General features: G+C 43.9%; 1 protein-coding gene across 1 annotated transcript in view; it reads left to right on the forward strand.

Annotated features, from left to right (window-relative positions):
- The window catches only part of h6pd (hexose-6-phosphate dehydrogenase (glucose 1-dehydrogenase)), a 75,852-nt gene that overhangs the window by 15,089 nt on the left and 33,151 nt on the right, over positions 1-27,612 (forward strand). The window contains exons 2-3 of the mRNA XM_043676173.1: positions 7,060-7,720; positions 20,699-20,816. Of these exons, the coding sequence (XP_043532108.1) occupies positions 7,088-7,720; positions 20,699-20,816 (751 nt within the window). The 5' untranslated portion in view covers positions 7,060-7,087. The remainder of the gene's footprint in view (positions 1-7,059; positions 7,721-20,698; positions 20,817-27,612) is intronic.

Here is a 27,612-nt window from a genome sequence, read left to right on the forward strand (position 1 = left end):
GACATGACCAGCTATCCTTAGTAGCCACACACTCAGATGACAAGCAACATGAGTTCGACTGGGACAACACTACTATTATAGGACAAGCCAAACAGAGAACAGCCAGGGAATTCCTAGAGGCATGGCACTCATCCACAGGTTCAATCAATAAGCACATCGACCTGGACCCAATATACCGACCACTGCAGCGGACAGCTGAAACTGACAACCGGAAGCGGCAGATTCAAGCCATTACAAATGCCAGAGGAAAGACCACAGAAGCGCTTCACTGGAGGCTCCCAAGCACTGAGGATGTCACCTAGACAGAGGACGAAACGCCTGCAACATAAATTCCTAGCTCGGCGAACAGAACCATAACAGCAGCAAAGAACTGCAGAGGCTGGAAATCTGAATCGAGAAAATAAATTCCTTGGAGAAACTCAGCAGGTCCTGCAGCATCTGTGGAGAGGAAGGGTTACTGGACTTGAAATATTAACTCTGTTTCTCACTCTGCAGATGCTGCCAGATCTGCTGAGCAATTTCTGTTTTTATGTATGATAATGACATTGTCTCTTTTTCTGATGTCGATTTAAGGAATAAATATTAACCAGGGCAATGATGTGTGATGAGAAGCCAGAGACTTACTTACATTTCCTTCCAGACTCAATTTTTGAAGAATAAATAAGGTTGGAATGAGGAAAGAAACCTCTCTATTTTGTCTATTCACTTCTCCCTAATGTAAGAACGGGTGAGGTTGTTCGTTCTTGCTATTTGATAATCCGTGACCTTATTTCCATGTGTGTTTATTGAGGAATGGGTATTAGCCATCCAATTAAACATTAAATTGAATGAGTTTATAGTTCTGGTTATGCAATTGGAATTTTGAAATTAAATACATTTATTACAATCACTAATGAATATTATTCTGGTGAAGTGATATTTTTACAGTTAATCAACTGGTGAAACCTTAGTGTTTGGTGCATGGTGACAGGTGATTTTAGAAGATGGGGAGTTGGAGCAAGATTATGGTTTAGCACAATGTGTTAAACCTGGAAGTAAGCTGATGGGTAATGAACAGCAGAAACCAACTATCCCACCCAATACCACATGAGGGATAAGTGGACAGACACGAGAGAGGTGTGAGGAAATAAGAGGGCTCGTTCCTCATCCTAAATTGATTTCTTCAAAAATGACGACCACTTTGGAAGAAAATGTAAGGGAACAAGATAGTGGGGTCTCTGCCCTCTCACTCCTTATCTTCGGTTGTGGGATATGGAAGTGGATGAAGGATTAAACATGAAATTATTGATAGTTGAGTAAGGGAAGATTACAAAATTTCAGTGTCTGATTCAAAAAGGGAAAGAAACAAGTAACAATAGGAGCTAACGGACAGCAGTTCGTGGTGGGCCTGGGGACCACAATTTAAAACAGGTTTTGGAGATGGAAAGCGAGTAACATTGGAGGTGGGGTCAGCATGGAAGGGATCCGTGGGGGCTAGATTTTTTAAAATTGAATTTCCCACTCTAAAGGGGAGCTTGTTGTCATTGCTGAACTCTTTCACTACTCCACACTTCACAACATCTCTCCCACCAAAATGAAAAATCGGGTCATGATAGTGAAACCAAAAAGAAAGAAAGAAAGACTTGTGTAGGATGGACAGAGAGAGAGAGGGGGGGCTCCCTGTAATGTAAATTGTGATTATTTGAAATTTAGCAATATTGTATTTGTCCTGATGATTGTAAGATGAAAAGTTTCAGGAAAACATCTTTCAATTCAGCAATGTTCAAGATCTATGCAATCAAAATCTGAGATAAAACTTCAAAATTTTTTAAGTACTCAGCAGGCTTGAAACCGTCTGTAGAAAATGTTGAAGATTTAAGTAAGCATGGAGGAGAGAGCAGGAGAGATTTAACTGAGATATTCAAGACAATGAAAGATTTTGAAATAATAAAAAAGGGGAAACTATTCCCACTGACAGAAGGATTGGTAACCAGAGGTCACAGGTTTAACACTATTGGTACCACAGGCACAATGACCATTTTTCTTACTCAGTGGGTTATCATAATCTGCAATTCACTGTATGAAAGACTGATGGAAGAAGATTCAAGGGGAATTGGAGAAATACTTGAAGGGAAAATACTGCTGAACTTGGGAAGAACAGGGCAATAAGACTAAATGGTTGACATATTCAAAAGCTGGCAAATGCAAGAACGGCTAATAATTTTGGGACATAGCCGTCTATGACTTAGAAGAATCCTTAATTGCATTTTTTCTAACAATGGGAAAGTGCAACTTGCACACAAGTCGAATATGCCAATATGAATCCCTGCAATAATACAATAGAGTTATAATTTTCATGCTGATTATACCCCATCTTTCTGCAGTGGAGATATTCCAACATGATGCAGGTGAATTGCATTTGAGCAGTCCAAACAATACAAAGGAGATAGAATCCTGCTCCAGCTAGTTAAGTGCACAATTCATTGCCTAATGTAAAATGTGTCCTCCATATTTACAGTCTTGCATGGCGAAGTGTTTGTGCAACTGGGATAGGTTCTCTATGAAAGATGTTATATATTTTTCTCCATTTATACAAAATGTGTTTCCCTGTTTCAAATTTTGTTCCTCAGTTCAGTAGTAAGGATATCTTATTGCAGTTATACAGTTATGAGAACACAGCGAAAATACTGCTTTGGCCTCCCTACCTAAGAAAAGATGTACTTGCCACACAGGAAGTACAACAGAGGTTCACGAGGCTGATATGAGAGTTGGTAGAACTCGCCTATGAAGGGTGTTATGGACTAGGCCAGACCACTCAAAACATTCTTAAGCAGGCAGCCCCAGACCATAACTTTGCAATTTGTTTCAGTAAGTGTACAGTGAAGTTTACCCAGAGTAAGATAGCTGGGTTGACTACTAGATTTTAAAACAGATGAAAACGTATTCACAAAATAACACAATGAAATACAAAGAAGAGAATAAAGAATCCCTACGGAATGCAGTCCCGATCCAAATTAAACTTAAAAGGTGCCGTTGCGAATATACACAACAGTCCAAATAAGCAAACTCCCTTTAAAGCCCAATGTAAATGGAACACATGCTTACAGGTTGAAGTTGAAGGGCAGAGAGAGAGAAAGGGGGAGAGAGAGAGAGAGGGAGAGAGATGAACACAAAGATAGTAGAAGCAAGCCATGTTGTTCGATTTACAAGGTGAGAGTAGAGGAGGGGAGACTTGCTTTCTGGGCAGGGTGCATCATTGAAAACTTCCTCTAGGAGGTGCTCTGGTCAGTTTTCTCATTGTAAAGGGTCGCATTGAGAGGCCCCACACATAGACACACACAGACATAGAGACATAGACACACACAGTTAGACAGACAGTCATAGAGACATAGACACACACAGTTAGACAGACAGTCACACAGACATAGAGACATAGACACACACAGTTAGACAGACAGTCATAGAGACATAGACACACACAGTTAGACAGACAGTCACACAGACATAGAGACATAGACACACACAGTTAGACAGACAGTCATAGAGACATAGACACACACAGTTAGACAGACAGTCACACAGACATAGAGACATAGACACACACAATTAGACAGACAGATACACACACAGACATAGAGACATAGACACACACAATTAGACAGACAGATACACACACAGACATAGAGACATAGACACACACAATTAGACAGACAGATACACACACAGACATAGAGACATAGACACACACAATTAGACAGACAGATACACACACAGACATAGAGACATAGACACACACAATTAGACAGACAGATACACACACAGACATAGAGACATAGACACACACAATTAGACAGACAGATACACACACAGACATAGAGACATAGACACACACAATTAGACAGACAGATACACACACAGACATAGAGACATAGACACACACAATTAGACAGACAGATACACACACAGACATAGAGACATAGACACACAGTTAGACAGACAGACAGGCACACATATATATATAGAGACATAGACACACATAGCCACAAACACAGAAACACAGACACACATCGATAGAGATGCACACATAGACATATGCACACACAGACACACATAGTATATATATAGAGACATAGACACACATAGCCACAAACACAGAAACACAGACACACATCGATAGAGATGCACACATAGACATATGCACACACAGACACACATAGCGATACATGCATACGTAGACAGACAGACACACACACATACGCAGAGACACACAAGTACAGACACAGTCACAAAGACATACGCACACACAGTCACACACATACACAGTCACACACATACAGAGACACACATGCACGCACACAAACACACAGGGTGCTGGTGCCCTCACTGAGGAGGCTTGGTGCATTTAATTGGACAATGAGTGGGAACCCTGCCTCCTTCCTAACTCGACTCTGATTGTTCTTGATGCTCTGGGGGAGATTTCTTAATCCACCAATTTAACAATGTGGTGACATTGTTCTGGAACAAGTGGGATTTGGACCCAGGCCTCCTGGCTCAGAGGTATGGATGCTACCTGGCATAACCTGTATTGCTGTCAATTGAGAATACAGTAATGTCCATTTAACTCACCTTGACACAGAGTGTTGGACTGATGTTGCTAGGATTTCACTGTATGGGGGTCACTGCAACCACACTCCGAGAGAGATGGAAGGCAGTGGGAGTGACGTTTATTCAAAGGCAGAGTGCCTGCCCAGGCGACCTGGCATTGGTAAGGAGGTACCCGCTCAGTACCATCTCCTCAGCATTTGTCGTTAATGACCCCTCACCCTCTCTGAACACACCACCATCACTCCCCATTGACCTGCCTCCCTCCTCAACCTGAGGCTTGATGTAGAGTTGGCATCGATACAAGTCACCACCTCTCCGCAGTGGCCCTGCTGATTGGCTGAATGTCTGTCCCCTCCCCCCTTCCTCCCAGGGTCCTTGATCTGTTGATAGTCTGCTAAATGCCTGAGTGGCATGACATATTTTGCCTCTGGTGACTCTTTGATCAGTGACAGTACATCCCCACAAATCCTTCCAGCCATCTCTCAATTTCTTTCAGCTGGAGGATTTTCCAATGTCTGAGTGAGATGATTTACCCTTTGAAGCAATGATGAGGATAAATGTATCTATCAATGTGACTTTTTGGCGTCTTTTAATTCCTTCAATTAAAGTTTTTCCGTGAAGGTCTAAACTTCTCACTGAAGCCTAAGCTTTGGTTTGGGTATTTTAAATGCTGTTTGATGAGTTTGTTGCATTCATTTCGATTGTCCACCCTGCGATGTGCAAATATCTTGGGTGCATTGACACTGGGCATCTCTCCTGATGAGAGGTGTCTCTTTAGCGTCTTGTTCAAGAGCACTCAGCACTGATACAGTGATTACGAGTGCATCGTTTTGATTGGCACAAGTGTACATACTTTAATGAATGAAAGCAACCTGCCAGCTCTTTGCTCAGAAAGTTACAGGATGTCTGGGGAAGCAGGGCAGTTATCAAAGCTTCCAGCCTTTGTTTGTCTCCAGTGGCGGCCCCTGCCCTGACTGTCAAGTGAGGCACTTGTAACCGTTTGCTGAACAGAATCAGATGCTCCCCAGTGTCCTGGCTAACATTCATTCTTGAATCAATCCCACAAAAACAAGATTTGCTGGTCACCCATCACCTTTCCTGCTGAAGGGACCTCAGGCTCACATTGGCTGCCACATTTGCACATTATAACAACAACTGCATTTTGAAAGCGAATGATTAGATTTAGACGTTAGACAACAAGAAATAAGAATAGATCATCTGGCCCCCTTGAGCTTGTTCTGTCGTGCAATAGGATCCAACATTCCTCACATCCACTTTCCTGGTCTCCACTGGGGGAGGCAATGGGCTAGTGGTATTATCGCTGGATTGTTAATCCAGAGACCCAGATAATATTCTGGGTTCAAATCCCACCATGGCAGATGGAGGAATTTCAATTCAGTTTTTAAAAGGTCTGGAGTGAAGAGTCTGATGATGACTGTGAAACCATTGCTGATTGTCAGGAAAACCCCATCTGGTTCACTAATGTCCTTGAGGGAAGGAAACTGCCATCCTTACCTGGTCTTACCTCCTTGTGACAATGTGGTTGATTCTTAACTCCCCTCTGTGCAATAAATGCTGGCCCAGCCGGAAACACCCACATCCTGTTCCTGAATCGGTCAAGAATCTGTCGATTGTACACTTCAGAAAAATACAGAAAGGGCTAGAAACACTCTGTAGATCTGTCAGCATTTGTAGAGTGAGATATGCACACGCACACAGCGTTAAGAATCATAGAAGCCCTACAGCGTGGCTACAGGCCATTCGGCCCAACAAGTCCACACCGACACTCCAAAGGATAACCCACCCAGATCCATTCCCCTACTATATTTTACCGCTGACTAATGTGCCTAATCTACACATCCCTGAACACTATGGGCAATTTAGCATGGTGAATTCACCTAACCTACACATCTTCAGTCTGTGAGAGGAAACATACAGAGACACAGGGAGAACGTGCAAACTCCACGCAGACAGTCGCCTGAGGCTGAGAATTGAACCCATGTCCTTGGCGCTGTGAGACAGCAGTGCTAACCACTGAGCCACCGTGCTGCCTTAATGTTTCTGGTTGGATAGAACTCTTCTTCCAAATTGAAGGAAGGTTGAATTGCAAAAGGTGTGACACTTTTGGTGATGGGGGAATGAACAATGAAAGGGAAGCTCAGGGACAGGGCAGGGAGTGGGAGAAATTGTGCGACTGAGATGTCAATGATCGTAAGGCAAAGGAGGTAGCAATGATCGGAGCAAATAGAGTGTCCAGAGGGTATACACTGACTGAGTAAGATCTGCTGAAAACCTCCAGCACTTCAGTTTCTTTTCCAGATTTCCAGTAGCCCCAATATTTTATTTACTGGAGAAATGACATCATTTAAGGTTATTGAGTATTGCTGTCAGGTTTAAAAAAAAACAAAAATAGCCATCTTTTTTTATGTAAACTAGAATCAGACGCCATTTACTTTTTGTCTCTGTTTCTCGAAGGTTCCTGGAGTATATTTAGCCGGATGTAATGATGATTTCGACACGAGTTGTCTATGGACTGCTTCTCTGTGGATTGCTGCATGTGCTCAGTGCAGAATCCAAGTCCCACATTTCTGTTGTCTTAGTTGGGGCCACGGGGGACTTGGCTAAAAAGTACCTGTGGCAGGGTTTGTTTCAGTCGTACAGCAAGCAGGTGGGTGGAACCCACAGCCTCAGTTTTTATGGAGGCACTCGGCTCAGCTCCTCGGAGGCCTCCCCAGTGATGTACGAGATTCTGAAAGGTCTGTCCTGTTTGCCGAATGTCCCATCGGTGAAGTGTGCGCTGCTTAAGGACCAGTTTCTGAAGCTGACCCAGTACCACCGGTTGGACACGCACCAAGACTATTCCGCTCTGAACAAGAAGATCGAGGAGGTGCTGGACCAAGAAGGGCTTCGGGAGGAGGGCCGACTCTTCTACCTTTCCGTTCCCGCTTTCGCCTACGCTGACATCGCCACCAAGATCAACGCCACCTGCAGGCCGCGGGAGGGGTCCTGGCTGCGTGTTGTTCTGGAAAAGCCCTTTGGACACGACCTCCATTCTGCCCAGCAGTTAGCCGAGGAGCTGCGGAAAGTCCTTCGAGAGGAGGAGATGTACAGGATTGATCATTACCTTGGGAAACAGGTGAGTGCAGCTCCTGTTCTCAAACAATGGCCTAGCAAATCCTAAACACCTCGTGGAGCCTCTCTCCTTGGGGTGGGGGAGTCCAGGACTAGAGGGCGTGGGTTTAGGGTGAGAGGGGAAAGATATAAAAGGGACCTACGGGGCAACGTTTTCACACGGAGGGTGGTGTGTGTATGGAATGAGCTGCCAGAGGAAGTGGTGGAGGCTGGTACAATTACAGCATTTAAAAGGCATCTGGATGGGTATATGAATAGGAAGGGTTGAGAGGGATATGGGCCAAATGCTGGCAAATGGAACTAGATTAGGTTGGGATATCTGGTCTGCATGGATCGAAGGGTCTGTTTCCGTGCTGTACATCTCTATGACTCTGTGACTTATACATTTTTCCTTTGAGTGATTTATGGAACACCACTGTACAACAGCTGTTATGTGACTGGGCTAGCAGATCAGGGACCTGGAGAAATAACACAGAGGTGCAAGTTCAAATCCTATTACAGCAAAAACCTAAATAAGTGAAAAATAAAAAGTTGGTATGTGTAACAGGGACCATGCATCTTTTGGGTCATTGTGAAAAGCAGAATGGTTCATTAACGTCTTTTAGGGAGGAAATTGACCATCCTTCCCCGATCTGGTCTATGTGTGACTCCTCGATTCAGAATAAGATAAGAGACTCTGAATGGGAACCCATTGAAAGTGTGAGCTGCAAGGACTGCACAGGTTCAACAGGATAGCTCATCATCATTTTCTCATGGTCAATAAATTCAGGCCTTGCCAGCAGCACCCCACAGTTCGTCATAGTCTCCCAGTTGTGTGAGGTGGCATAATTCGGCGACATCCTCATTTATCATTGTCAATCATTCTTTGAAGGTGTGTGTTTCCCTTCCCAGATTAGTTTCCAATGACTCAGCGGCTTGTGAGGTCACATGGCCCTCGTGTGTCAACTACTCTGGAGTTATCTATAACCAAGCTGGTTAAGTCTAACTCACTCTAAAAGGCTTTAGTCTTCCTAAATGCAATTCAACAACTTCACGACCACTCTCACTAGTGTCAGAGTTTTACTTCCAGATGTTTAAACTGAGTTTGAATTCTCAGCTTGCCACGGTGGGATTTGAGCTCCTATTTTCTGAGTTATTGGTATGTAACCACTATTCCTGAGGTATGCCTACAAATACTGTTCCTTAATTATTACCAAGATGAGTGAAATTTAAATCCCCAGAAGCTTCACGTTATTATATGGTATGGACCGCCACACATTAGGAAGTTCTCTAATGAGCAAGTCTCTCACAGCAGCGAGGACAGTGATGGCAATGCCATTATTGACCTCCTTGGGATTGAGTGACAGGGAAGAAAATGAGCCAAGATTCCTGTTGCTGACAGTAGTTTCGTGCACTTTACTGAGGAGCTGTAGACACATTGCAAAGAGACCTCCCTGTACTTACCAGGCTTAGAAATGATGGACTCTGTAGAGTAGTTTGTTATTTCTTGCTATACAATGGTTGGTAGCCTTATAGTATCTTGCCTACCAAACTGTACTCAGGTTACAGTAACGGGGCTGAGAATTTTGAAAGTCTTCAGTACACGTGTTGTGTCCAATTCCCCTCGGTCGCTTCCATCCAGTGTTCTTGTAATGTGCAGGTATAACATTTCTTTTTTATTCACCTGTGGGATGTGCGCATCCGTGCCAGCCTTTATTACCCATCCCTCGTACCCCTTGAGAAGGTGGAGGTGAACTGTCTTTGTTAACTGCTGTAGACCACATGTTGTAGGTTGACTCACAATGCCCTTAGGGAGGGAATCCCAGGATTTTGACCCAGCGACAATGAAGGGGCGATGATTTATTTCCAAGTTAGGATGGAGAGTGATTTGGAGGGGGTGGTGTTCCCATTTATCTGCTGCCTTGTCCTTCTAGATGGAAGTGGTCGTGGGTTTGGAAGGAGCTGTCTCAGGATTTTTGGTGAATTTCTGCAGTGCATCTTGTAGATAGTACACGCTGCTGCTACTGAGCGTTGGTGGTGGAGGGAGTGGATGTGGTGCCAATGAAACGGGTTGCTTTGTCCTGGATAGTGTCAAACTTCTTGAGTGTTGTTGGAGCTGTACCTATCCAGGCAAGTGGGGAGTATTCCGTCACACTCCTGACTTGTACCTTGGAGATGGTGGACAGCTTCGGGGAGTCAGGAGGGGGAGTTATTTGCTACAGTATTCCTAGCCTCTGACCTGCTCTCATAGTCACTGTTTATGTGGCGAGTCCAGTGTGTTTCAGGTTACTGGTAACCTGCAGGATGTTGATAGTGGGGGATTCATTAATGGTAACACCATTGAATGCCAAGGGGCAGTGGTTGGATTGGTTCTTATTGGAGATCATCATTACCTGGCATTTGTGTGGCACGAATGTTATTTGCCCCACTTATCAGCCTAAGCCTGGCCCAAGCCAGATCTTGCTTGAACATAGACTGCTTCAGTATCTGAGAAGTCACAAATTAGGCAATTATTGGTGAACATCCCCATTTCTTATGATCTTATGATGGAGGGAAGGTCATTGATAAAGAGGCTGAAGACGGTTGGGTCTAGAACACTACTCTGAGGAACTCCTGCAGAAATATCCTGGAGCTGAGGTGACTGACCTCCAACAACCACGACCATCTTCCTATGTGCCAGGTATAACTCCTAACAGCAGAGAGTCTGCCCCCTGATACCCATTGATTCCAGTTTTACTGGGGTTCCTTAATGCCACACTCTGTCAAATGCAGCCTTGATGTCAAGGGCTGTCCCTTTCCCCTCCCCTCTGGAATTCAGCTCTTTCATCCATGTTTGACCCAAGGCTGTAATGAGGTCAGGAGCTGAGTGACCCTGGGGGAACCCAAACTGGGCGTCACTGAGCAGGTTATTGCTGAGCAGGTGCTGCTTGATAGCACAGTTGGTGACACCTTCCATCACTTTCCTGATGATGGAGAATAGACTGATTGGGCAGTAATTGGCTGGGTTGAATTTGACCTGGTACAGGACATACCCGGGCAATTCCCCACTTTGTCGGGTAGATGCCAGTGTTATACCTATCTTGGAACTACTTGGCTAGGTGTGCAGAAAGTTCTGGAACACAGGTCTTCAGTATTATTGCTGGAATGTTGTCAGGGCCCATAGCCTTTGAATATCTCATGCCTTCAAATGTTTCTTGATATCATGTGAAATGAATTGAATTGGCTGAAGACTGGAATTCTGGGGGCCACTGGATCATCCATTTGGCACTTCTCGCTGAAGATTGCTGCAAATGCTTCATCCTTACCTTTTTACACTAATGTGCTGGGCTCTTCCATCATTGAGGATGGGGATATTTGTGGAATGTCATCCCCCAGGGAGTTGTTTACTTGTCCAGCACCATTCACAGCTGCATATGGCAGTACTGCAGAACTTGGATCTGACCCATTGGTTGCAGGATTGCTTAGCTCTGTCTCTCACTTCCTGCTTATGCTGTTTGGCATGCAAGTAGTCCTGTTTGGTAACTTCACAGGTTGACCCCGTGCTCTTCCTGGCATGCCCTTCTGCACTCTCCACTGAACCAGGGTTGATCTCCTGGCTTGATGGTAATGGTTGAGTGGGGGATATGCCAGGCCATGAGGTTACAGATTGTGCCAGAGTTCAAGGCCCACAGTGCCTCATGGATGCCCAGTCTTGAGTTGCTAGATCCGTTCAAAATCTGTTCCATTTAGCGGGTGATAGTATCACACAACAAGATGGAGATTATTTTCAACGTGAAGGCAAGACTTTGTCTGCAGAAGGACTATGCAATGGCCACTTGGCCACTCTTACCGATACTGTCATGACCAGATGCATCTGCTGCTGGGAGATTGGCAAGGATGAGGTCAAATATGTTTTTCCTTCTTGTTGGCTCTCTCCCCACCTGCCACAGACCCAGTCTAGCAGCTATCTCCTTTAGGACTCAACCAACTCGCTAAGTAATACTGCTGCTGAGCTACTCTTGGTGTGGACATTGAAATCCCCTGCCCAGAGTATATTTTGAGCCCTTGTCATCCACAGTGCTTCCTCCAAGTTGAACAACACTGATTGGCCAGCTGAGGGAGGGCGGTACATGGTTATGAGCAAGAGGTTTCCTCGCCCATGTTTAACCTGAAGCCATAAGACTTTGTGGGGTCTGGAGTCAATGTTGAGGACTCCCAGGACAACTAACTCCAGACTGTATCCCACTGTACCACCCCCTTTGCATGTTCTGTCCTGCCAGTGGGACAGAATGTTTCCAGGGATGGTGATGGTGGGGTCAGGGACGTTGTCTGTAAGGTATGATTCGGTATATGACTATGTCAGACTGTTCTTGATTAGTTTGTGAGATGGCTCTCCCTCACAGCCCCTGACTAGTCAGTGAGGAGGATTTTGCTGGGTCAACAGGGCTGTTTCTGCTGTTGTCTATTCCAATGCCTTGGTCAATGTCAGGTGATCCGTCATTTCTTTGTTGAGACTTTGTATTGACTGATAACAGCTGAGTGGTTTGCTAGGCCATTTCAGAGGGCAATTGAGAGTCAACCACATTGCTGTGGGTCTGGAGTCACATGTAGATCAGGTGAGGATGGCAGATTTTCTTCCCTGAAGGGCGTTAATGAACGAGATGGGTTTTTCCAAAAATCGACAATGGTTCATTGTCATCCGATGATTCTTAATTCCAAATATTTTTTATTGAATTCAAATTCCACCATCTACCATGTCAGGATTTGAACCCAGGTCCCCAGAACATTTCAGCTGAGTTTCTGGATCAATAGTCCACTGTTGAATGAGCTGCTCGTTCATTGGGACTGAGTCGTTCATTGGCTTATATGACATTCCTCGGTATAAAGTACCCTTTCCAGCTTCTCTGGTAGCCATGGAAACCACGTCACGGAATCACAAGATTGTTATGGCGAAGAGGAGGCCATTCAGCTCAAAGTGCCTTTCAAATGAGCGTCATTACTGAGTACCAATCTTCTGTTTTGCCCCATACTCTTGCACACTATTTCTACCCAAGTAACCATCCAATGTCCTTTTGAATGCCTCAGTTGAACCAGCCTTCACCGCATTTCCAATCAGTGCATTTCTGACTCCAACTACTTGCTGTGTGAAAAGGTTTTTCTCAAATCTCTCTTGCTGTTTTTGTACATTGCTTTAACTCTATGCCGTCTCATTCTTGTCCCATTTATGAGCAGGAACACTCTATGCAGGATTTTGAAAACCTCAATCATGACTTTCTCACCAGGAGAACAATCCCAACTTCTTCAATCTGTCTTCATCGCTGAAGTTTCCCATTCCTGAAACCATTCCTCGAAGGTACTCCTGCATTCCCTCTCTCTCCAATACATTCACATTGTTCCTATAATGTGCCCACAACGGTACACAGTCCTCCAACTGAGGTCTAACAAGTGTCTTATACAACTTCAATGTGACCTTCCTGATCCTGTAATCTATGCCCTATCAATAAAGCCGAGAACACTATGTGCTTTATTAACTGGAGAGTGATGATCTAGTGGTATTATTGCTAGACTATTAATCCAGAAACCCAGGTAATGTTCTCGGGACCTGGGTTCAAATCCTACCATGGTGGAATTTGAATTCAATAAATAAACCTAAATTTTAAGAGTCTAGTGTTAAACATGAAACCACTATCGATTGTTGGAAAATTCCATCTGGTTCACTAATGTCCTTTAGTGATGGAAACTGTTGTCCTTACCTTGTCTGGTCTACATGTGACACCAGACCCACAGCAATGTGGTTGACTCGTAACTGCCCTCTGAGCAATTAGGGATGGGCAATAAAGGCTGGGCTGGCCATGCATGCCCACATCCTGTGAATGAGTTAAAATAAAAACTACTCTCTCCACTTGTCATCTTACCTTCAATGATCTGTCCATATTTACACCCAGGTCACTGTGCTCCTGCAACCCATTTGGAACTGTACCCTCTGTTTTATACGATCATGTCCCTCCAACCAAAGTCTATTACCTCTCATTTTTCTGCATTGAATTTAATTTGCCACTTATCCACCCAGTCAACCAATGTGTCACACTGTCTTCCTCACAGTTTACAGACCTTCCAGGTTTCTTATCCTGCTGTTGGAGCTGATAATCAGTGAGGGAATGAGACTGTAATATTGTCGTTATCGTTTGCTAATGGCCACAAGGGCCATTCCCTCTGAGCTATAATAAACAAGAATTTAACTGCAATTTAGGCTCAGAGACATAAGGTCCAAACAGCAGCATCTGAGTGTAATTCCTCACCTAGTTCTGTTTTGTAAATACGCACAAATATACGGAATAGGAACGGGAACAGGCCATTCGGCCCCTTGAGTCTGCACTGCCATTCAATATAATCATGGCTGACCCAATTGTGACCTCCACTCCACATTCCTACATAACCCCGATAACCTTTCACCCTGCCTTACTTATCAAGAATTTATCTATTGCTGTAAAAATATCAAAAGTTGAGCTTCCACTGCCTTTTGAGGGAGACATTTCCAAAATGAAATGTCACAACATTCAAGACTTTGGTCCCAATTTTCAGAACGAGGCCTATTGTAGATTTTGTGTAGCTTTGGCAATATCGACTTGATGGGTTGAAAAGTCTCTTTTGTACCATGTGACTCCCCACCTTGTGTGAGAAAGAAATTCTGTTCATCTCTGTCTGAAACTGGTGACCTTTTTTATTTTTAAATGGTGACCCTCAGTTTGAGATTCTCCCTCAAGAGGAAACATTATCCCCACATGCACATGCACATTGTTAAGCTGAGTCAGGCTTGTATATGTTACAAGTGCATTAGTTGGGTTTTGGCCCAGTGCAGTGCATTTGTATCAGGGGATAGAGAGCCACCAAGCATCTGCAGTTGACATATCTTTGACATCGGCAAGTATCAATTTCCATCAGTCTGTGGGATCAGTTCCACTGCTATTGTTTTTAATGGATTAGATATTCAATTGAAATTTGTGCTGCTTACCATGAACTTTTGCTTCTTTTAAAAACAAAATTCCCTTCCTAGGTAGTGGAATAAACCGGATCTTGATAATTATAGACACGTATGTTTGCCATCAGATACAGAAAAAACTGTTGTCTGGCATTGTCCAGTACGCGATGGGACTCCCAGCTTAGTTTCAGAATTCCAGCTTGCTGACCTGACTGAATTCAGTGAATCACAGAAATTGTACAACAAATGAGAGAGCACCACTATGGTGTGGTAAGACTATGGTGACTTTACCTTTTATGCAGATTGCGTTTTCCATCGCCTGTGGTACCTGAAGGTCTCACATTTGCCCCATTGTCTGTACTGGCACAGAAAGAGCTATCCAGCCTTTCCCACTGTCCAGCGCTTGCTGTGTAGCTCAGAGAGTTACAGCATCTCCAATGCTTGTCTGAGCTTTATTTAAATCGCATGAGGGGTTCTGCCCTCCACACCCTTGATGCAGCCAGTGCCTGTTACCCTGTTGAATATAAAAGACTTCTCCTCCAGTCCCTCTAATTTCATTGTGTCCCTTAGTTACTGATCCCCCTGCTAAAGGAAATTGCTCCTTCCCAAGCTCTCGGATTTTATTTTTTCTTTCTTGCATATCCAGAAGTGCTCTTACACACAACTGAATGGCTATTTTCCATCACTGAGGCATGTTGACCCTCAGGTTAAACTACCACCAACTTTCTCTGTCTCAAATGAGAGAGCACCACTATGGTGTGGTAAGACTATGGTGACTTTACCTTTTATGCAGATTGCATTTTCCATCGCCTGTGGTACCTGAAGGTCTCACATAATTCCATACACCTTAATTAATTAAGTTAAATTCTTTGTAGAAATAGAAACTAGAACTAGAAGTTGGCCATTTGGCCCCTCGAGCCTATTCCTCCATTCAATTCTATATCAATGTCATGTTTCCACTTTGACCCTATACCCTTTGATGCCTTGATACAATGGGTAAAGTGATGGATGACTGTTGTCCATACCTAAATTCCCAAAAGGGACTCGAAAAGGGACAGACTTGGATACCTGTTGGAAAAATGAATGTACATAATGAATTAGAGGGCCGATAATTTGTTGGGTGGGTAGTCATAGAGTCATAGAGATGTACAGCATGGAAACAGACCCTTCGGTCCAACCCGTCCATGCCGACCAGATATCCCAACCCAATCTAGTCCCACCTGCCAGCACCCGGCCCTATCCCTCAAAACCCTTCCGATTCATATACCCATCCAAATGCCTCTTGAGTGTTGCAATTGTACCAGCCTCCACCACTTCCTCTGGCAGCTCATTCCATACATGTACCACCCCCTGCGTGAAAAAGTTACCCCTTAGGTCTCTTTTATATCTTTCCCCTCTCACCCTAAACCTATGCCCTCTAGTTCTGGACTCCCCGATCCCAGGGAAAAGACTTTGTCTATTTATCCTATCCATGCCCCTCATGATTTTGTAAACCTCTATAAGGTCACCCTCCGCCTCCGATGCTCCAGGGAAAACAGCCCCAGCCTGTTCAGCCTCTCCCTATAGCTCAGATCCTCCAACCCTGGCAACATCCTTGTAAATCTTTTCTGAACCCTTTCAAGTTTCACAATATCTTTCCAATAGGAAGGACACCAGAATTGAATGCAATATTCCAACAGTGGCCTAACCAATGTCCTGTACAGCCACAACATGAGCTCCCTACTCCTGTACTCAGTACTCTGACCAATAAAGGAAAGCACACCAAATGCCATCTTCACTATCCTATCTACCTGTGACTCCACTTTCAAGGAGCTATGAACCTGCACTCCAAGGTCTCTTTGTTCAGCAACACTCCCTAGGACCTTACCATTAAGTGTATAAGTCCTGCTAAGACTTGCTTTCTCAAAATGCAGCACCTTGCATTTATCTGAATTAAACTCCATCTGCCACTTCTCAGCCCATTGGCTCATCTGGTCAAGATCCTGTTGTAATCTGAGGTAACCCTTTTTGCTTTCCACTACACCTCCAATTTTGGTGTCATCTGCCAACTTACTGACTATACCTCTTATGCTCGCATCCAAATCATTTATGTAAATGACAAAAAGTAGAGGGCCCACCATCGATCCTTGTGGCACTCCACTGGTCTCAGGCCTCCAGTCTGAAAAACAACCCTCCACCACCACTCTCTGTCTTCTACCTTTGAGCCAGTTCTGTATCCAAATGGCTAGTTCTCCCTGTATTCCATGAGATCTAACCTTGCTAATCGGTCTCCAATGTGGAACCTTGTCAAACGCTTTACTGAAGTCCACATCTACTGCTCTGCCCTCATCAATCCTCTTTGAATTCAAATCTCTGAACAGATGGATAATTAGTTTTTGTTGAGCAAGGGTATTAAGGAATATGAGCCAAAGGCAGATATATGGAGTCAGCCATGATCTCATTGAACGGTGGTACAGGCTGGAGGGGCTGAATATGTTCTTCCTGGATGGTTGTTGTTAAAAATGGTCTCCACATTGATGCTGTTGCAGTTCATTTTGTTTATTAACAGTTCAAATGAGGCATTGACAGAAACATTTTAACATTGTTGAATGCAGAAACGAAATGCACAGGAGCTATTGATTTAAAAATCAATGGGTTACTGCCAATTTTAAACAACTTGGGGGAAATGAGCATGTGTCTGGGCGATGTCCTTTAATGTCGACAAATATATCATATGAGACAAATGAAGCCCAGACACATTTATACACTACAAAGACACACGCTTTTAAGGTAAGATATCGAGAGATAGAGCTGGAAGTAATTATTGATCAGTTTTTGCACACAAGCAATCTATGATTCTTCTACACAGGGTGAATACTCGTGTTGTAGAATGTACAGAGAGAACCAAGAGACAGTACTCCTAGAACATTCTGGTGCATCTGCCCAGTTAACTTTGGCCTTTGTGCATGGTGAAGGATATTGAAGCGCTGAAGCCGGTAGTTAGGAAGGCAACCCGCATGACAGCTGAATCTTGGAGCTGTTATTTATGAGGATAAGAAGCAAGAATTATTATCCAACAAGAGTTACTGAGGACTGGAAGTTTTAACAGTGAAAGAGCGAATGGACTCAGTTTGGTTCTTGGAGTTGAGTAGGATTGAAAGATGGTGGAATTCAGAAGATGCAATCTGCATTAAAGGTAAAGTCACCATAGTCTTACCATAGCTGAAAATGTGTTGCTGGAACAGCGCAGCAGGTCAGGCAGCATCCAGGGAACAGGAGAATCGACGAAGGGCTTATGACCGAAACGTCGATTCTCCTGTTCCCTGGATGCTGCCTGACCTGCTGCGCTTTTCCAGCAACACGTTTTCAGCTCTGATCTCCAGCATCTGCACACCTCACTTTCTCCCCATAGTCTTACCATACCGTAGCGGTGCTCTCTCATTAGAGAGGGAACGTTTGTGGTGGTTTAACCTGAGGGTCAACATGCCTCAGGCAAGGGGAGAGGTTGAGAAGGGGAATTCTTCATAGCATCCTCAACCAGTGTGGGAATTGAACGCATGCTGTTCGTTTCATGCTGCATTGCAAACCCAGCCGTCCAGCCAACTGAGCTAACCAAGCCCCACAAACTGAATTACCCACCAGTGAGGAGCTCTCTTTCATAGAGTTATGGGCGTTGACATTAGACTTTCTCAACATGTGGTCAGTAGGGTATTGATACCCCCCTCAGGAGTGGTGTAGTGGGTATGAGTGATGGGCACATTTCTAGTTGGGCAGAATCAGTTGCCTGTCACTGTGATCTGGCGGAGTCTGAGTTGATGACCTGTCAGAGGGCAGTGAGGAGTTTCCTGGATGGGTAACAGGCCAGAGTTAAACAGATGAGTCTCTTCTTCTCCTCTTTGTGGCTCAAAGGTTTCACAAATCGGCTTCACTGTGGTCAGGGCAAAATGTGATTGTGGCGAAATCTCCGTTCCTTTAGATTCATGGAGATGGACAGCACGGAAACAGACTCTTCAGTCAACTCGTTAGCACCGACCAGACATCCCAATCTGACTGATACCCATTTGCCAGCACCCGGCCCATATCCCTCCAAACCCTTCCTATTCATATACCCATCCAGACGCCTTTTAAATGTTGTAATTGCACCAGCCTCCACCACTTCCTCTGGCAGCTCGTTCCACACACAAACCACCCTCTGTGTGAAAAAAATTACCTTTCAAATCTTTCCCCTCTCACCCTAAACCTGTGCCCTCTATTTTTGAACTCCCCTATCCGAGGAAAGAGTCCTTGGCTATTCACACTATCCATGCCTCTTATGATTTTATAAACCTATGTAAGGTCACCCCATAGCCTCCAGGGAGAAAGCCCCAGCCTACTCAGCGCCTCCCTATAGCTCAAACCCTCCAGTCCCAGCAACATCCTTATAAATCTTTTCTGCACCCTCTCAAATTTCACAACATCCATCCTCGAGCAGGGAGACCAGAATTGTACATCAATATTCCAAAGTTTTCATTTCCTTTAGCAGTGTGTAATGAGAGCTCTGATTGAGAAAACAATTGAGTAACCATTTCAAAATCTGGATGAAGAAATGCTGAAAGTGTGCCTGAACGGCTGGCAAATGAATGTAGAACCGGACTTTATAGTTTAAGACGCACACTTCGTTACCACAGTGACTCAGCAACCATATGCTCTGTCTTTCAAACTAGTGATCTATAAGATTAGGGAAGATTCTCAGTTCGTTGATTTCAGGCAGGACAGTAATATCAAAGAGTTAGTCTATGGGCAAGAACATTGAACAGTCCAGCTCAGAAACAGGGCCTTTGGCCCACACACTGACCATGATACCATTCCAAACTAATCCCAGCTACCTACATGTGGTCTATATCCTTCAATTTCCTGCCTGTTTGTGTGACTGTCTAAAGGCATCTTAAATGTTGCTGTCATATCTGCTTCTACCCCCTTCCCTGGCAGTGTGTTCCAGGCACCTACCACCCTCTGTGTAAGAAAACCGGCCTTGGACATCTGCTTTAAACTTTCCCCCTCTCACTGTAAGTCTAGTACAGTATTTGACATTTCCACTTGACCGAAAGACTCTGACTATCGCCCTATCCATGCCTCTCCTCACTTCGTCAGGTCACCTGTCAGCCTGCAGTCCACCCTCTGCTTATAACTGAAATACTCCAATCCAGGCAACACCCCGGTAAACTTCTTTTACACCCTCTCCTAAGCCTCCACATCCTTCCGATAGGGTGGGGACCAAAACAACTCTCAGTACTGTAAATATGGCCGAAATAAAGTTTTATACAGCTGCAACATGAAGAGCTTATGCTCGAAACGTTGACTCTCCTGCTCCTTGGATGCTGCCTGACCGGCTGCTCCACACTTTTTGACTCTGATCTCCAGCATCTGCAGTCCTCACTTCCTCCTCCTTTATACTCAATGCCCCAACCGATGAAGACAATCATGCTGTGCGCTTTCTTTACCTCAACAAATCCACTTGTGTTGCCACTTGCAGGGAGCTATGGACATGCATCCCAAGATCCCTCTGTCTATCAATGCTCCTGAGGAGCCTGCCATTTACTGTCTACTTTCCTCTTGCGTTTGACCTCCCAAAATGTGTAGCCTCACATTTGTCCAGATTAAACTCCACCTTGGTTCATAACAATGACTCCAATAAGAAAAAGTGTGCATGATGGCTTACCTGCAGTGCCTCAATTCCCTCCACCACTGATGCTCAGTAGCAGCAGTGTGTATTATCTACACTTCAGAAGTTCCCCAAGGCTCTTTCCACAGCACTTTCCAAACCTATGACCTCTACCACCTGGTACAACAGCTGTCACAGACTGCAATTTCCCCTGCTCATCACACAGCTTCCCATACAAAACTATATTGTTATTCCTGCACTATCACTGGATCAAAATCCTGGAGTTAAGAGCTTCTTTCTCCATTGACCACACTGGGCAGAATGCCATGTATTCAGTGAGTGGCAGAACTGTAGAATAGGAAGTGGGTGGCATATACGTCTCTACATTTCTCCTCATGATCTTTTTCTCCGAATCATGGTTTCAGGCGATTGCCCATATTTTGCCATTCCGACATGACAATCAGCATTCCTTGAATCCCATTTGGAACCAGCATCACATTGAAAGAGTGGAAATCGTCATGAAGGAGACTGTGGATTCTAAAGGTAAGGATAATGCCTGAGCAAGAAGTTATGGTGGCTCCGAAACAAATAAACATATGTCGATTCAGGAGTTCTCAATATCACGCCAAATATTTTGGGGACAGTAGTTTGTAAAAATGAAGCTACTTTCTTTTTAAGAGTTAGATTACCTACAGTATGGAAACAGGCTCTTTGGCCCAACAAGTCCATACCGACCCTCCGAAGAGTAACCCACCCAGGCCCATTCCCCTACCCTATATTCACCCCTGACTAATGCACCTAACCTACACATCCCTGAACGCTATGGGTAATTTAGCGTGGCCAATTCACCTAACCTGCACGTCTTTGGATTGTGGGAGAAAACCAGAACACCCAGAGGAAACCCATGCAGACAGTCACCCGAGGCTGGAATTGATTAACCTGAAAACTAAAATATGTTTTCTGCTGAATACACCGTCGGCAACACAAAATTGACCATCAGTTATTGACCTCATTCGGAGGTGCTTTTCAGTGGTGGGACACAGCTGAAGAGGTTGTATATTCCACTTCTGACAAGGGACTTAACCAAGTTAATTGGGTAAAATTGTGGTTGACTATTAGGGATGGCAGTAAATGCTGGCTAAGACAGCGATGCCCTCTTGTTCCGTGAATGAATTTAAAAGCAATGGCCTGTTCTTGTCAGTTCAGTGATTTCTAATTAACTCTAGAGTGGCAGTGAAGTGGGAGGTTGGTGTGGGCCGCGCACTCTGTGAGAAAGTTTGAAATTCAATAGAATTTACTTTAACAGCACAGCACCGTCTGAATTTCCCATTTTAGCTGTGCCCATGTAGATTCTGGAATCGCTGTTAGGTTGAGAAAAGCAATGATCGTGATTGCTGAGTTTCAGCATCATGCCTACTGCACATTGTGAACCGTTGTGATGAAAGATGTGGTAACATGAATTGTAATCGCTTTGCAAATCTGGATTGTTTTAAAAAGAGAGGCAGGTGGATGAGAAGTTTCATTTTAATGGTCAACAAGTCACTTTGGAACAGTAACGTAACTCCAGCATTACTCAGAAAGACCTTAAGACCATAAAACATAGAAGCAGAAATTAGGCCATTCAGCCCATCAATGTGACTCCAGACCTTTGTGTGTTTAATAGAAAGATGTTTTTGCTAGGAAGAGTTTGTTTTCAGTTCACTTCAGAAGAATCAGGATTGAGTTCAAAAGCAAGTTTTATTTTTTCTTTGAGTAGGAGTTTTGTAGTCACTCCAGCAGAAATGTCTAAATTATGAAGTTTTCAAGTCTGGAAAGTTGGGATAGAGCTCTGATAATGATAGCATTGAGAGAATTTATGCATTCAAATGTATAAAGAAATCTGTAAGACAATAAGAAATAGGAATAAATCATTCAGCCCCTTGAACCTGCTCCATCATTCAAGAGGATCATGGCTGATCCAACATTCCTCACAACCATTTTCCTGCCCTTTTCCCCATAAATCTCGATTCTCTGAATGATCAAGAATCTATCTCGACCTTAAATGTACACAAGGACTCTGTCTCTGTGGTAAGAAGTTCCAAAGACTCAGAACATGAGAGCAGATTCTGAAAAGAATCATTATCTTCACAGTCCAGGGAGTTAAGTAGAAACCTAAAGAGTTGAGATAAGAGTGTAGTTTCTCTAGACTTGAGTTTGGAAAGGGATGTTTTCGGGAAATGAGTTGAAACTTTGCATTGAAGTTCATGTGAGGAGCCTTCTGAGTAAAGCTTATTTTTATCTATAGCTTGGTTTCTTTTTCTTTTGTGTAATAAACTTATGTGTTCTGTTGTTGAATACCACTTGCAGCCTGAGGTGGAGATATTTCAGTGACTAAACGCCATGTTAATGAAATAAATTTATACAATCATATAATCTATCAAACCAGGTTTTCTTTTGGGATCTGACTTATCCAAAAGTACGGTAGCTCTTTATTTATTCATGGGATGTGGGTGCTACTGGCTGGGCCAGTGTTTATTGCCTGTCCCTAGTTGCCCCTTGAGAAGGTGGGAGTGAGCTGCCTTTTTGAACTGCTGTAGTCCATGTGCTATGGGTTCACCCAGAATGCCCCTAGAGAGAGAATTCCAGGCTTTTGATCCAGTAAGGAATGGTGATATATTTTCAAGCCAGGACAGTGAGTGGCTTGGAGGGGAACTTGCAGAATGGTGGTATTCCTATGTATTTGCTGCCCTGGACTTTCTAGATGGAAGTGGTCATGGGTTTGAAGATGCTGCTTAAGGAGCCTGGGTGAGTTTCTGGCTTCATTTCAATGTGGATTCCTGAGTTTCATGGGTAGAGGTGCCAGGGGTTGTTCACTGCATATGATCTGAGATGGTTTAGTTAAGGGTCTGTTTGGTAGATTAGAGAAAGAAAGTTGTCAGGGGCTGGGGCCCACAAGTACTATTGAAAATTGTGTGAAATAGTTTGAAATTATTTTCAGTGAAAATGGGACCTGATTGGAGAGTGAACATGTGAGCGTTAAGGAGTTGGTTGGGAGAAAGGTTCACATTTAAAGAGTCATGAGAATATAACGCTTATTGAAATCTAGTGAAGCACAATACTTAGGAGGACATTAAAGAAATGTTTGTAGACAATTATTAAGTAGCATAAGGAGAGCAAGATGGTATCAGAATAGGTAGCTCTGATGTGGAGCTAATTCAATGGTGTCCTACTGTGTCAGAATTGCTGTGACAGTATCTAGGACATTCTAACTCCATAGCTGAAGGCGGAATGATCTGACAGGTTTTAATTTCTTTACATTCAATAAAAGAAGCAATCCCAGCTGTTCACAGTGAACTGCTGAGAGGTAGATTGGAAAATGTCGATGTCAGGTGCATGTTCAAGATCCATTCCGTCTGCTGGAATAAAGAAATCAGAGAGCTTTCTACCTTAACATTACAACTTTCACCGTCTGTTTGATGCCTTTCGTCAGTCCCTTTCACTGTATTCATTTCAACTCCCCCGTCAAATTTCTCACCCTGTTCTTCAAATAAAGCAAAGAGCTTAACAGCAAATATTGCCTCCCAGGGGCTGCCAAGGATACAGTTGCTGAGAATTGTCAGTGTAGAAATAAGGTCACTTAGCCCTTCCGGTCTGAGCTCAACCCCAGCCCCTGATTTTATCGAACCCCATTAACAGAACGGGAGCAGCGCCTGTATCTGAGTGATGCTCAGTTATACATTACCCCAACACCAGGAGGAGCTGATCACCGAAAGAGCAGAACAAGCTTGAGGGGTAGAATTGTTTGCCCCCTTCCTGTTCCATGCCCCTGTGTTTACCCAGAGAGTGGTTAGAATGCAGAGCTTGCCATTACTTAGTGGATTTGGGGTGTGATTCACAAAGATTAAGTTAGGGTGGGTTCAAAAGAGATTTACCAAGATGTTGCTTGGTATGGAAATTTTGACGTATAAGGAAAAGTTGAATAGGCTGGGACTTTTTTTAACTGGAGCATAGGAGGTTGAGGGGTGACCTGATAGAGATTTATAAAATCATGAGGGGCATAGATAGTGTTACTGGTAAGTATCTTTTCCCTAAAATAGGAGATTTCAAGACTGGGGGGCCCATATTTACAAAGTGAGAGGAGAGAGATTTTAAAAAGACATGAGGGGCAAATTTTTTATACAGAGAGTGGTTCCTGTGTGGAATGTACTTCCTGAGGAAATGGTGGGTGCGGTCACAGTTACGATGTTTAAAAGATACTTAGATAAATACATGAATTGAAAAGGTTTGGGGGGATATGGGTCAGGAGCAGGCAGGTGGGACTAGTTTAGTTTGGGATTATGTTCAACATGGACTGAAGGGTCTGTTTCTCTGTTATACAATTCTTGTTCTTATCTGGAAGCTAGATAAGGACATGACAGGGAAAGATGTAGACTGTTATTTTGAATATATTCTCTCAAGTGCAGATATTGCCATTCGGCCCATTGAGTCTGCACCAGCCCTCTGAAGAGCATGCCTCTTAGACCCACCCCCTCTGCTATCCCTGTAACCCTGCATTTCCCATGGCCAATCCACCTAACCTGCACATCTTTGGACTGTGGGAGGAACCTGGATCACCTAGAGGGGACCCACACAGACACGGGGAGAATGTACCAGACAGACAGTCACCCGAAGCTGGAATCGAACCTGCGAGGCAGTAGTGCTAACCATTGAGCCACTGTGCTGCCCTTATTGGGTCAGGTGAAGTTGGGTGGGAGAGAGGTTTTGATCGGTTTCTGTGCAGTCCTGCAGTGTGCAATAAGCCAGTGTAAACAGTTGCATTGTGTGTGTGGGGGGGATGGAAGTGGGGGAAGGCAATGACACACCGGTAATTTCACAAAGTGGCCCAGAAACCAAGGCTAATGTTCTGGCAACAATGGGTTCAAATCCCTTGCCAAGTGGTGAAATTAGAAATAAAAAAACATCTGGAATTACTCTGGCAACCATTTGTTGCTTCTTACAAAAAAAGAAACCATCTGATTCCTTGGTGCAAATTAGGGAAAGAAATCTGCCATCCTCTGTTGTACATGTAACTCCAGACACACAGCAATGTGGGAAACAAAGTAAGGAAACCAGATGGACCACTGGCATTGACTATGCAGCCAGACCATATGAAACTCAGTCCTCTCAGCCCTACAAAGGCCTTCTTGCCAACATCTTGCCAAAGTGAGAAGATCTAGTGGCAGCAACCCAGATGCCACCATCACCATCTCTGGGTATGCCCCATCCCACAAAAAGCTGGAATCCAATTTGAGCAAGTAATATGGAAGGCTATTGGAATATTGGCCTTTATTTTCAAGGGAGGGGTGTATAAAAACAGTAAAGTCATTGCTAAAACTACATGAGGCATTAGTTAGACCACACATGGAATACTGTGAACAATTTTGGTCCCTTTATTGAAGGAAAGATGTAATGGCATTGGAGGCAGAACAGGGTAAATTCACTAGGTAGGGAGGGACTGATCTATCGGGAGAGGTCATGTCAGTTGAGCCTGTACTATATTTTTGGAGTTTGGAAATATGAGAGCAAACCCTAGTGAAGTATCTAATATTCTTAGGGAGCTTGACAGGGTGGGGGGAGAAAGGTGGGAGAGTCTAAGTTGGAGGGCATAAAAGGGGTTCGTCCATTTAAGACCAAGATGAGGAGGAATTCTTTTTTTTGAGGGTATCACAAAGGACTGTAGTTAAATATATTCAACACTGAGATAGTTCCTTCATCAGCAAGGGAACTGGGGTTACGGTGTTAAGGCTGGAAAGTGGAGTTGAGGATTATCAGATCAGCCATGACTTCACAGAATCATAGAATCCCTACAGTGTGGAAACAGGCCATTTGGCCCAACAAGTCCACACTAACACTCCAAAAAATATCCCATCGAGACTCATTCCCCTCCCTATTACTCTACATTTTCCCATGACTAATGCAGGTTGACTGGTCCCCAAATCTTGATGGATTTCAACCCAGGTTTTAAACAGAGTGGCTAATGCGATAAATGATTAATTTTTTTTAATTTTCAAAAAAAAACCCTAGATTTAGGGAAGATTCAATTGAATTGGAAGATAGCAAGTGTAACTTTATTCAAAAGGGGAGGGAGACAGAAAGCAGGAAACTACATGGTCAGTTGACTAAATATTTGTCATAGGGAAGATGTTAAAAGCTGTTGTTAAACACATTAAAGCAGGGCACTTAGAAACTTTCAAGGTAATTAGGCAGATTCAACATGTTTTTGTGGAAGAAAAACCATGTTTAACCCATTTATTGTAATTATTTGAGGAAGTAACATTCTGTAGATAAAGGGAAACTCGTGGATGTAACGTACTGAGGTTTTATAAGGCATTTGCTATGACGCCACATCAAAGATTATTGTGGGAAGTAAAAGCTCATGGTGTAGAGAGTAACATGTTGGTGTGGACAGAAGAAGGACATGAAACAGAGAATAAGAATAAATAGGCCTTCAAAGAATCATGAATTTCTTTTTGAAAAGTAGCGAATGACTATAGGGTAAAGGTTAACTTAAGGAAGATCGAGTTACTCCATCAACCACCACTAAATTCTGACTATGCCTCACACACAGTAACAATCAATAACACAGCCTCGAAGGCTCTAACCTGTCCTGGAAACGGAACCTGCAGAAATGTCCGCATTGATATTGCATTCAGTTACTGGAGGGAGCTCAGTTTCTCCCATTTACACAGGAGACTCTGAAGGATTTGAGATACTAAACTTACAACAAAACCTGCTGTGTACGAAGGTGTAGTAAAGTCTATCCTTCTTTATACCTGTGAGGCACGAACTGCATATTCTAGTCTTATTAAGCAGTTGGATAGCATCCCTGAACACTATGGCCAATTTACCTGACCTGCACATCTTTGGATTATGGGAGGAAACCAGAGCACCCGGAGGAAACCCACGCAGACACAGGGAGAATGTGCAAACTCCACGCAGACACAGGGAGAATGTGCAAACTCCACACAGATTGTCATCCCAGACTGGAATCGAATCCAGATCTCTGGTGCTGTGAGGCAGCAGTACTTGACACCATGCCACCCCTGAATGGTGGGGTACTCTCAATGGGCTGAATGACCTCTTTCTGCTCCTATGTCTTCTGGAGTTGGTAAGGGCCATTCTGATTTGTTTTAAGGCAGAGGGCATCACTGGGTGGAAAGGGTCTGGAAAGGGGTTCCCTGATGGAGAAAACACCATCAAAAGGCAGATGTGGCCTGTTCTGATGAACTGAACTGGTCTCATTCAGTCTCATTATGTTCTGTGCTGCTCTGGTGGCCAAAAAGTCATCGAATCACAAAGCCAATGGCTGCAGGAGCTAGTG

This window comes from Chiloscyllium plagiosum, chromosome 34, assembly GCF_004010195.1.
Source record: "Chiloscyllium plagiosum isolate BGI_BamShark_2017 chromosome 34, ASM401019v2, whole genome shotgun sequence".
NCBI classification, from domain to species: domain Eukaryota; kingdom Metazoa; phylum Chordata; class Chondrichthyes; order Orectolobiformes; family Hemiscylliidae; genus Chiloscyllium; species Chiloscyllium plagiosum.